Here is an 11,413-nt window from a genome sequence, read left to right as displayed (position 1 = left end):
ATGTATAAATAAATGAAATATGTATCTTAACATCCCTTTGCAAGCATTCAATCGCTTCCAACTCTCACAAAGCAGTGGAATCTTTCACTAGTTTTCATTCATTGGTTGGATGATTATTGATTATGAATGTTGTCACCATCGTCTGTAGAAGCTCTCATCGTGTTGTTAGGTGCATCGTGTTTTTACCTTATTTTTGTTAATATTTCGCAAACCAAACACATTTTGGTAAATATAATTTAAAAGTACCACCCTTAAATACAAAACTCCAATTATAAAAAAAAAAAAAAAAAAAATACTAATTAAACCAATGAGCGATAAAGAAGATACAAAAAGAAACAAGAAGCTTATCTAGAAACAATGCGTTACAATTCTTTAGAGAAAATAAAATGTTATATTTTCTTGAAAGTGTAGTCATTACAACATATTAATAAAATTCCCTTTTATCAATTGAGCAACCTAACTATTTTCTCTGATGAAAACCATTAACATTTTTTTTTCTTTTACAAAATTCTTAAGCTCACTTTTTTGTTGTAGAAAATTTACTTTTACAATCCCAATTTCTTCACCTTTTGACCTCTCAAACCATTCCAAAACGCAGCCGCATCTACCACTTTCTTACCCGGCAATTGTACCTCCAAGACCTTACATTTCAATAAATTAATAAATTAATTTAAATAAAATTATATTTATAGGATTAATGACATAAATAGGTAACAAAATACATTTATTTTAAAGGTATTTTATGAACAAAATGTTCCACTTGTTTACCTTATGATTGTACTTTCTTTTTAAAACACAAACATTTTTTAAAATTTAAAATAGTTATATTATCTTTCATCCGAAATTTTGCTTATGTGGCATTTCAAAAGAAGAAAGAAAATGACATGTCACATGTCAATTATTATCACGGAAAATTACAGAAAACAATCATTATATTTTGGGCATTTTTGCGGTTTAACTACTAATACTTTACTTTTTCTAATCAAACCAGAAAAGTTTCAGATTCTTTTTCATATTTACAATAAAAGTTGTAGAATTTTTTCCAATCAAACCATTAAAAAAATATAATATTAGTGTTTAAACCACAAAACCACCCAAAATATACCGATTTTCTTGTAATTTTCACCTTTAGTGATAAAAAAAATAAAATCAAACTTTTAAGTTTTCTTGAAAAAAAAATCTTGGAATAAATATTGTTATGGTAAATGCATCCTCACCTCAAGAGCCGTGCCCCCGCCACATGGTATAATCATCGACCCTTTTATGAATGCCACGTCATCATCTTTGCTAACTTGAGCATCATTATAAACCCTAGAAGTTATAATTTTGAGATCAAGTTCACTCCTTTTATCATTCTTTTCATCAATTACAACAATTTTAGCTCGGGTCCCTGGCCACCCTGCAAAAGCCCTCACCTAAAAACTTGTTTATTTATAATTAATTATGTCATGATAAAAGATTTGGATTAAAAAATATATTTTATTTTATCTCATCTTATGGCATCATACCTTATTATGTAGAGTCAAAGCTTCTTGGTCAAAGCATAACCATGATTCCTCTTGAGTTATCTACAAGAAACAAAAAAAGCTTAACAACATAATAGCAATGTACATTTCTGTTAAACTTAAGGGCTTTTATGTCATTATCCCTTTAAGTAACTCAACTAACTTTTGGAGCCAAAGTGGCTTTTGAGTCATCTTGTTCTTGAGCATTTGTCTTTGCAGATCCATTGAATATAGAGGGAAGTTCTTGAAGCAAGAGTTTAGATCCTGTGTATATTAGGATCATTATAAAGTAATGTTATTTATTTATTTTTTATTTATTTATTCATGGAATGAGAAAAGAAGAATGACATACCTTGTGCAAATAGTAGATCAAGCAATTCTGGAGCCTGAAAACAAATCACATCATTTTTAATCCAAATGCTATTATTTCCACTAATGAAAATGCAACAAATTGTATCAATTTCATATTTGGAAAAGAATGCAAACCTTAATATGATCATCGATTTTCATTTTTTCATAGGCAATAATGGGGCCCGCATCTAATGCCCGGATAGTGAATGCTAATGATACACCAGTTTCTGTAACTCCATCCTGATAAAGATTATTATTTTCATATAAAGATATAAACTTTTTTACTAATGTTACTTATAAAATGTATAAAAAAGAAAAGAAAAAGAACCTGCAATGCTCTTTGAACAGGAGCAGCTCCACGGTATAAAGGCAACAAGCTTGGGTGTATATTCACAGTCCCTACAAATAATACATTCAAAGATAATAACAAAAGAATTCAAGAAAACTTGAAAGATAGTGTGATGAGATCTTTAAGAACACTAACCTAATAAAGGAATCTTTAAAAATTTGGTTGGTAATATGTTGCCATATGCTGCTGTGATGCAAAGTTGAGGCTCAAGTGCTCTGAAATTGAACAAAAATGCTTCCTCATTGGCTTTAACAGGTGTGAAAATTAGGTCATTAGGGAAGCCTCTATCGAGAGCATGTTGTGCTACAGGTGATGGCATCACTTTTCTTCCCCTATCTCTTCCTGAAGGTGGCTGGGTAACAATCGCTGCAACCTGAATCACATTGGGTGAGAATTTGAAATTTGAAAGCCATTGTCATTGATTACTCGCGAATGTAAATGGATTTAAGGGTCGTATTCATATTCATATTCATAATTAGGTTAGATATTGATGTAATACTACTCTGATTAATTCATCGCAGTTTGTCAAAGATTAAGTACCTCGAATAAGGAATCAGCGGCGGAGGATGCGTCAAGAAGAGTCTCGAGAACGGAAGCCGAGACCTAACACGAATCAGATTTCAAAATCGAAGCCCCAATCGAAAATTATTGCCCATGGCGATGCTTAACGTAAATTGTAGGAACATTGGGCGAGAGATTACCGAGGGAGAACCCATGAAAACGAGTTTTTTCTTCTTGGGAGGAGTGAGAGTAGCAGCAGAAGTAGATAAAACGGCGGTAGGGGGCGAAAAGGAAGGCGTTGCATGACAGCAAAAGCGGCGGAGCATCCACGACGATGATGATAAGTGGTGCATTTTTTCCGGCAGGTTCCGATGGGTACAAAAGTATTCAATATCGTGAATCGCCGTCCGTTTTCATCATAATTCAAGCCATTTTCGTCACTGGATTGGATGTTTTGTTCCTTTATCCACCGCAAGGGTACAATAGTCATTTCCATTTCCATTTGTATTTTAGAAGCTTTTTATGAAAAAAAAAAAAAAAAAAAAAAAAAAAAAAAAAAAAAAAAAAAAACTAGAGTTAGAGAGAAAGCTTGGTGCATACATTTCTAGAGCTGTTTATTGTTCGGATAAAACCGAATTACCCAATTGTACAATTTGGATTGGACAATTTGGTTCGGATTTTTGGATTGGTTTTCAACAAAACCGAATTATTATTTTGGATTTCGGATTGGTTTTGGTTTATAAAATAAGAACCGAATAGTCCAAGAAACCCGAATAAAGATTTACTATTTATTTATAATATATATATATATATATATATATATATATATATATATATATATATATATATATAGTTATTTATTAATTTTGTAATTTATTTTTTCAAATAGGCTCAAAACGTTTCACCCGATAAAAAAAAATTAATATTCGTTTTCTCTCAAAAGTTTTGTATCTATAAATATTTAACTATGATATATCTTTTTATTAGTTGTTTATAAAATTCAAATCACAATTAAATTATTTGTTTTTGCTTTTTGTGTAAAGTTAGGTAATATTATAATTATATGTCGTTTTAAAATTTTTCGGTTTTGAAAACCGAATTAAGATAACCGATCCAACCGAATTGTAATTGGATCGGATCGGATCGGATTTGAATTTAGTTTGGACAATTCGGATCCATGTTTTGAAAACCGAAATCAATTTGGATTTACTTGAGTGGATCGGATCAAACCGATCCATCCAAACGAACACTCCTATACATTTCACAAATCTATACCTGTTAACACAACACAAATCCATATTTCATCCATATATCATCAATTTTCGTCAACACAGATCCATAGTACTTCAAACGTATGATAATCAATATTTCATAACATCACAGGTATCAAAATCGAAGGAACAAATTACATACAGTGCAAGGAAAGTCGAAAATCGACATTTTCTTTGCTAATGAAAATCGATAATTGACACAAACGAAAACAAAATCAAAGCTTAAACTTACCTGATCGGAGACGGAGGAAGGAGACGCCGGCAGAGAAGATCGACGATGGCTGGAAGGCAGACCGCCGATCGCTTGGAGGAAGAACGCCGATGGTTTGAACTATCGTGAACGACAGAGAACAGGTGAGCGGACAAAACAAGAATGAGAGTAACGAGCGTATCCAATTGATTAGGTAGGTGGGGGTATAAAAGAAATTTAAGTTTTAAGTGGTTTAAAAGTTTCAAAAACTCAGGTTTCTTGACTTCATTTTTCTTCTATCTAAAAGGTTGGTTTTAAAAGTCATTTTCACTTGACCAAACATATTTTAGCTTCTTTTTAGATAAAAACTAAAAGTTATTTTAAAAGATAAGACAAACATTCTCTAATTTAATTTTTAAACATAAAGCTATGACTTTAATTGGATATTTGGCTAAGCTTACTAAAATAACTAATTAGTCTATCAGTGGTTCCATATTACTATAATTTAAAAAAATGTGGATAAGAATAGTTTAGTTCGATGGAAAACCTCTAATAAACCATTTTTTTTATAAATTAACTCACACTTACTTATTAGCGTGTAAGCTAATAAACAATAAGTTTTTTTTACTAAACACCCCCAAAAATATGTGTCTTTTTCATCCGTCCACTTTTGGCTATTTGTAACATTCCATTTAAAATAAAATAAAATAAAATAAAATAGGTGAATAAATCAATAATAAGCTCTAACACCCCGAGATGTATTTTAGATTTTATTTTACTTAACCCTAATCGTCATTTCATGTGAAACCCTAATAGTCATTTCATGTGAGGTGGTCACTATTGCAAGTGACTATGACCTGTGATCGGGTATTGACTAAAATATCTTCGTGTAGGTGTTTGGAAGTGAATTGAAGCTGGTAGAATTCTTTTGTTGCTACAGTGGTTATCTACGCGCATATTGAGGTGAGTTTCGCCCCAATGTACCTATGGGTCAAAGGCACCAATGTAGGCCCACTAGTTTTGGTTATCTGCTAGTAGAGGGGTGTCCTAGGGACTGTATGTAGTTATGTAGGATAGACTGAGGACTCTTGATCTAAGCTCTCTTACATGTTCCTTGTTTGGTTGTGGTTCTAGAGTAGGATCACCTGTCCAGGTGACTATCTCACCTTTGAGTATATACGGGCATGTATTTCTTGGATTGTTGACATTAGTATGTTGCTATGTTGTAGTGATCTATTATATATGTGTTCTGGTATTGAGTATGTTGCAATGCTATATTGATCTGTTAGATTTGTGTTTTGGTATTGAGCATGCTGCTATGCTATAGTGATCTGTTAGATCTGTATTCTAGTATTAAGTATGCTGATATGATGTAGTGATCTGTTAGATTTGTCTCCTGGTATTGCGTGTGTTGCTTTGTTGTAATAATCTATAGGATTGTATGTATATGTGCTTGCTGGTTATCATCTATGGAGTGCCCATAGGGATTGTTTGTGGTCATGTAGGATAGCCTGAGAACTCTTGGTCTAGGCTCTCTTGCATGTTCCTTGTTTGGTTGTGGTTCTAGAGTAGGACCATCCGTTCGGGTGGCTATCTAACCTTTGGTTACTTATGGTTACACACTCTATGGAGGTTAGCTGGTATCAGAGTTATATACTGTGAGAGGACCAGTAGGCGGTATTGAGCTGTATTATTGTTGTTTGTTTGTATCATGTGCCTACTTGATCCTGATTGTTTACACATATGTGTAAGATCATGTGGGGGAGCCCATGGCATCCTGGAGTAAGACCGTGGGAGGAGCTCACGGCATCCTTATATGTTTATATGCATGACTTATGTGATTGATATGGTTATGTGTGATTATGTAGGTTATGTGGGTTATGCTCTGCGAAACTCACTAAGCATTAGATTACAACAGGAGATATGGGCAAGGACCCAACTTGATGGCGCGACATGCACTCTCTGGCGTTTTATTAGGACACTCTGATTTTATGAATAATTTATTTGATATGATGGATTTTTGAAAACAATTGTTATTGAGATATTATATTTTATAGAAATGTTTTGGTTATTTAAAAATGAAAAATTATATTGGAAAAATTGGGTCGTTATATCACAATAAATAGCCAAAGCAACAAATATCTTGCTCCTGCAAATCTCTACATTCAAGCTGCAAATCACATCAAAACAACCATATTGAAAAACTTTATCAAGATTTACATATGTGGGAGCTGTCTATTTTTCATTCTAATGTTTTCCTGAATTTTCTTAACAAGTCTATCAAATCCCTGACAAATTCTTTAGAGTAAATAACATATAAAGCTACTTTTGGTTAAAATTTGTTTCCAACATTGGCATGAAAATCAGTATAAGACAATCAAATTTATGAGAATATCAAATACCTTCATGAGTTGCCATCCGACTGAATCTCACCATAAAAATATTGTTCGTGTATAAAATATAAGGAAAAATTAAAATAACCAAAAATAAAGTAAATCTATGACAAGAAAATACAAAAATTAATATTTCTTGATCATTAAACCCATATACTTGAGTAATCTACAAATAAAGAAAACCAATTAGTAAATAAAAAGGGATATGCAATATATGTTCCCCTATAACCATTTAGTTTAAACCTTGACAAATCCTCCGGCTTTTGACATAAAAGTCCTTAAGTTTGTCAGGTTTTGTTGATTTTGTCCTTGTGACGACTTTTTGTTTGTTAATGTTCAAAATTTGTCAAGTTTTTTTCATTGTCGCCCTTGCTACCTATGATAGTAGATGTCCAGAAACAAAACCGACAAAATTTAAGAAACTTAAGGACTTTCATGTCAAATTTTGAAAACATAATTAGGATAAAAACATATATGATTTTTGAACTTAAGGTTTTTTTTGTAAATTTGAAAAACATACTAAGGGTAAACACATAAAAGTTTTGTAGAAAGGACAAAAATGAAAACAAACTTGGCAAATTTTGAACATTAACAAACAAAAAATCGTTACATGGACAAAACCAACAAAAACTGAATAACTTAAGGACTTTTATGTCAATAGCCCTTCCTATTCTCGTGTCAATTTAAGCTAGAAAACCATATCGACCGTTAAAGGATATTTTTTTTCCTTTTTCACAAGAAAAGAAAACAAAAACATAAGAGTTATGCATACATCGAACAAAATATTTAAATGCAACCCAAGTATTGGCTTGAGACTCACAAGGGAGATTTCCCTGTTGCTCCACGTGATGTTATATCTCAAAAACATGATGCTAAAGTGCTTGGCAATTTTATCTTGCTTTATTGTGATCAATGAAATTTTTTCATATAAAACTGATCATTATAAGTTTAACTCTTTAAATCAAATAACTTTTTTTTTTTTCTAAAAGCCCATCCAAACACTCTGTAGTACTAGTTAACTTAGGAACTATTGTAATATAAGAGAAACTCGTCATGCCATCATTAAATACTCATCAAATTTCATTTTATTGCCAAATATTCATTTAAAATGTGATTCAAAACAATAGGAGTGAATAAAAATAAGAAAACACGTTAAAAATAAAAAATAAAAATATTGTTTAATCGAAATTTAACACAATACATGAGAAATGTGTGAGAAAATGAGGAATACTTGGGGAAATAGAAGAAAAATAAAATTAGGAATACTTGGGGAAATAGAAGAAAAATTAAATTAAGAGTAAATTTTTGCACTTAATATGAAAAATCTCTTTTTCTCTGACTTTGGTATTAATTTGAGTAAAAAAGAAATGCCTGTTAATAGTTTAACATCGTACATAAACCAACTAAATAAGTTCTATATGTTTCACAAAAAGGAGGACTACCTTCATATATTATTTTTGGCCTCAAAGTAATGAAAACCATGTTAGAAAACGCTAAAAGTTGAACTTATCCACTAACCAATCCTAACTTTTTATCTTTCCAGACAAAATTAGAATTAAGGAAACATAACATAATTATTTATACAAATATGATCAAACAGCAGTATATAAAAAATACCCAATTAATCAATAAAATTTACCTTTGATGTAGTGACAAACACAAATATACAAACACAAAACCACCATAAAGACTATTCACTATGCAACTCTATCTTTATATATGCCCCACCCTTATGCTTAAAAAAAAAAATCATTAAAGAGTTCTTACAAAGGACTATCAATTATTTAAACCAATTTGCTCTAAAAAGAAAACATATGCTTTCTCGTATAGGAGATACCACTAATTAGCTAAAAATTAATTTACTCGCAAACATCATAGATCAGCTATGTCAAAACTACAACAAATAACCCTCCACCCTTTTGTGATCTTTAAATTATTGCTTTTATTAATAATGATTAGCGTCTCTTCATCTAAAAAAATTAAGAAATCTGAAATTAAGAAGAATAAAATTTGTTTTTAAAAATAGGTATCAAACACATAAGCATTGCAAAGTATCGAGTTGGCTCTTGTTAAAATACAACCGCTAGTATTAGTTATTGAGAAATCACCACGTTAAAACTAATGATTTCATATACAGAGAAGCACCACATAATTGGATATAGTAAAACATTTACCTTGGAAATCCATCAAAGAGTTGGTGTGCACTAAAATCTAAGTTAAGTTGCATTCATAATTGCCTCCCAACACCTTACTTGTAAGATTACTTAGGTTTGGAACTTGCTTCACTTGTAAACAAAAAGAAACAAGTATGCAGCTAAAAGAAGAAAGAAGTGAACAATAGAAAATTGCTTGGCTGCTAAGCTTTTTCTAATTAAACGTGAATACCAAAAAAAACTCTTCTTAAACATGTGAACTTGTACCCTATTTATACTAGACATAATTGAATCCTAAACAAACACAAAAACTAAAACAAGTCCATATCAAGTTTCCTAAAATAAAACAAACTTTCTTTTAACCGATTAATCCAACAATCACCCCCTTAATCGGTTAAGTCACTCGTTCAAAACACTGTCGATTCCTCTTCGATTAGACCCGCTTCTTTCTTTATCAATTTAGGACACTCGTTTTTATAGTGACCAAGCTCACCACATTTGTAACATCTAACGTGACTTTTATCCCGGACACATTCATTACCATCTCGACTTCTCCCGGACCCCCGACCTCTTCCCCGGTCACGTCCAAAGTCATCCCGATTTGAACGTCCATTACCACAATGCTTAAAACATGTGACTTTTCCTCACTAGCCAACAACAACCCACATTGAGTGTCTTCCACTTTCTCGGTTCCTCTTATACGCTCCTCGTATGCCTTCAATCAGGGCCGGTCCATAATTTTTTAATACCTTGGGCGAAAAAACTAAATAATGCCCTAATTCATATTAAATCCATAAACTTTATAAATTTATAACACAAAAAATGCAACTGGTGTTTATTCAAACAAAATTTTATCCATATAACTAAAACATGCAAACTTCACTATAACGATGTCTTAGTAAAACTTTAAACTGTTATGCATAAAAAAAACTGATACATTAAACTATGACAAAACACATTACTCCAATTGTCTTTTCAATATAATATCAAAATCAGAAAACAAAAAAACTCTAAAATCTTCATTCGTTTGTAATATAATCTCAAAATTGAAACAATTTTAAAATTCATTGTCAAAATTGAGAACAAGGAATTTTAACGGCAGCATCAAGACATTTTTAAAATTGGCGCAGCACACAATAAAGACAATCAACCTCAAAGGGCCCTCGACTCCAAGGGCATAATCGTCCACCCAAGCTCTTTAATATGTTTTGAAACCAAACTTGAATATGCTTTGAAACCAAAGTTGAGAGCATTTCAGTTTGACAATTAATATACACCTCTTTAATATGTTTTGAAACCAAACTTGAATATGCTTTGAAACCAAAGTTGAGTGCATTTCAGTTTGACAATTAATATACACCTCTAGAACATCAAAGGCAGAACCGTATGAATTGGAAAAATTCAGTGAACACCGTAAAAAGTAAGCCAGACAAACATTACCGCACAACAAATTCCAAAGCCAAAAACCAACTAAAAACTGGCAATACATAATACCTTTCGTAAAATTCCAAAGCCAAAAACATAACAACATATGAGGAAGAAACATCTAGAAAGACTTAACAACAAATTGAAAACCAGGATATTAGGGGCATGATATCGACAGTCGCAGAAAAATGGAAGAAGAAACGGTATCCAAAAAATTTTCTTCGTGTGTCCTTGACATAATTCGAGAGATAATGGATGAGAGTTTAAGGAAATCGAGAGAGAAGAGAGGAGAGTTATAGAATTATGTTTGTAGAGGGTGTCGATTGAGTATCTGAATACTAGCCTCTTGACCAATAGGTGATTAAAAAACCAATTGACTCTTCGATCTTCTACATCTTAACGTTTCGTCATTCTAGGCGACGATTAGGAAGACGGAACCATATGGAAACGAAACAAGATCGAAACGAAACGGATAAGCGACACCCTGAACTCATTTGGGCCAAATCCCTACAATATTGAGATTATGGACTAAATTTATGCCCCTTTCTGTTTGATGCCCTGGGCTCCACCCAACTCGCCAGGTATTGGTCGGCTCTGCCTTCAATCTACCAACTGCTTTATCAAATAACATTGAATCCAACTCGAAACATTGCTCCATTGAAGCCATGATTTGAATAAACGAATTAGGCATCGAATCAAGTAACCTTTTTACCAAATCACCTTCTTCAAGCTCATATCCAAGATTCCTTGCTTTTGAAGCTAAAACGAATAATTTTGTCACAAAATCATCAACCGTTTCACCCTCTTTCATGCGCAAGCTTTCAAGATCCCTTTTTAAGGTGGCAAGTCGAGCCGTTCTCACCCGATCCACTCCCAAATACCGTGTTTTCAGCCCATCCCACACTTTCTTTGGTTCGGTGTAACTCGTAATTTGCAACACCATGTCTTCGGGTATCGCTTGAAACAAAAAAAGCAAGAGCTTGTTTGGACCCTTTTTGATCCGAAGTTTCACCCGCCTTTGGTTCGACCGTCTCCCATATGTCGTGTGCATCCATAATCGACTTGACTTTGACCGACCATACCGAATAATTCGTTTGAGTCAAAACCGGAACTTGATACGTCATTGAACCTCCTTCTTTAACCAATGACATCATTTTCTCCCGACTTCTTTAATCAAGCTTGTTCCGAGAGCACTCCTCCACCGGACAACAAGACAAGGTCACGACCACCTTTACCATCTTCCGTCACCAGCAAAACGAACTGATTCAAAGTCAC

At 32.8% G+C, this 11,413-nt stretch overlaps 1 protein-coding gene across 1 annotated transcript; it reads right to left on the bottom strand.

The window, feature by feature from the left end:
* Positions 1 to 344: 344 nt before the first annotated feature.
* PDE194 (formyltransferase) lies at positions 345 to 3,161 on the bottom strand. Its single transcript, XM_079034992.1, has 10 exons — positions 2,907 to 3,161; positions 2,746 to 2,808; positions 2,341 to 2,578; positions 2,185 to 2,255; positions 1,992 to 2,096; positions 1,858 to 1,891; positions 1,669 to 1,769; positions 1,509 to 1,568; positions 1,218 to 1,415; positions 345 to 641 (listed from the first exon to the last, which is right to left on the bottom strand). The coding sequence occupies exons 1-10, from the start codon at positions 3,057 to 3,059 to the stop codon at positions 546 to 548; spliced, it is 1,119 nt and encodes a 372-aa protein (XP_078891118.1). The 5' UTR covers positions 3,060 to 3,161; the 3' UTR covers positions 345 to 545.
* Between the last annotated feature and the right edge of the window lie 8,252 nt (positions 3,162 to 11,413).

This window comes from Lactuca serriola, chromosome 4 (genome assembly GCF_051521515.1).
Source record: "Lactuca serriola cultivar US96UC23 chromosome 4, Lser_US96UC23_V15, whole genome shotgun sequence".
Taxonomy (NCBI): Eukaryota; Viridiplantae; Streptophyta; class Magnoliopsida; order Asterales; family Asteraceae; genus Lactuca; species Lactuca serriola.
Note: the sequence above shows the minus strand (reverse complement) of the source record. Positions and strands in the feature narration are given on the sequence as shown.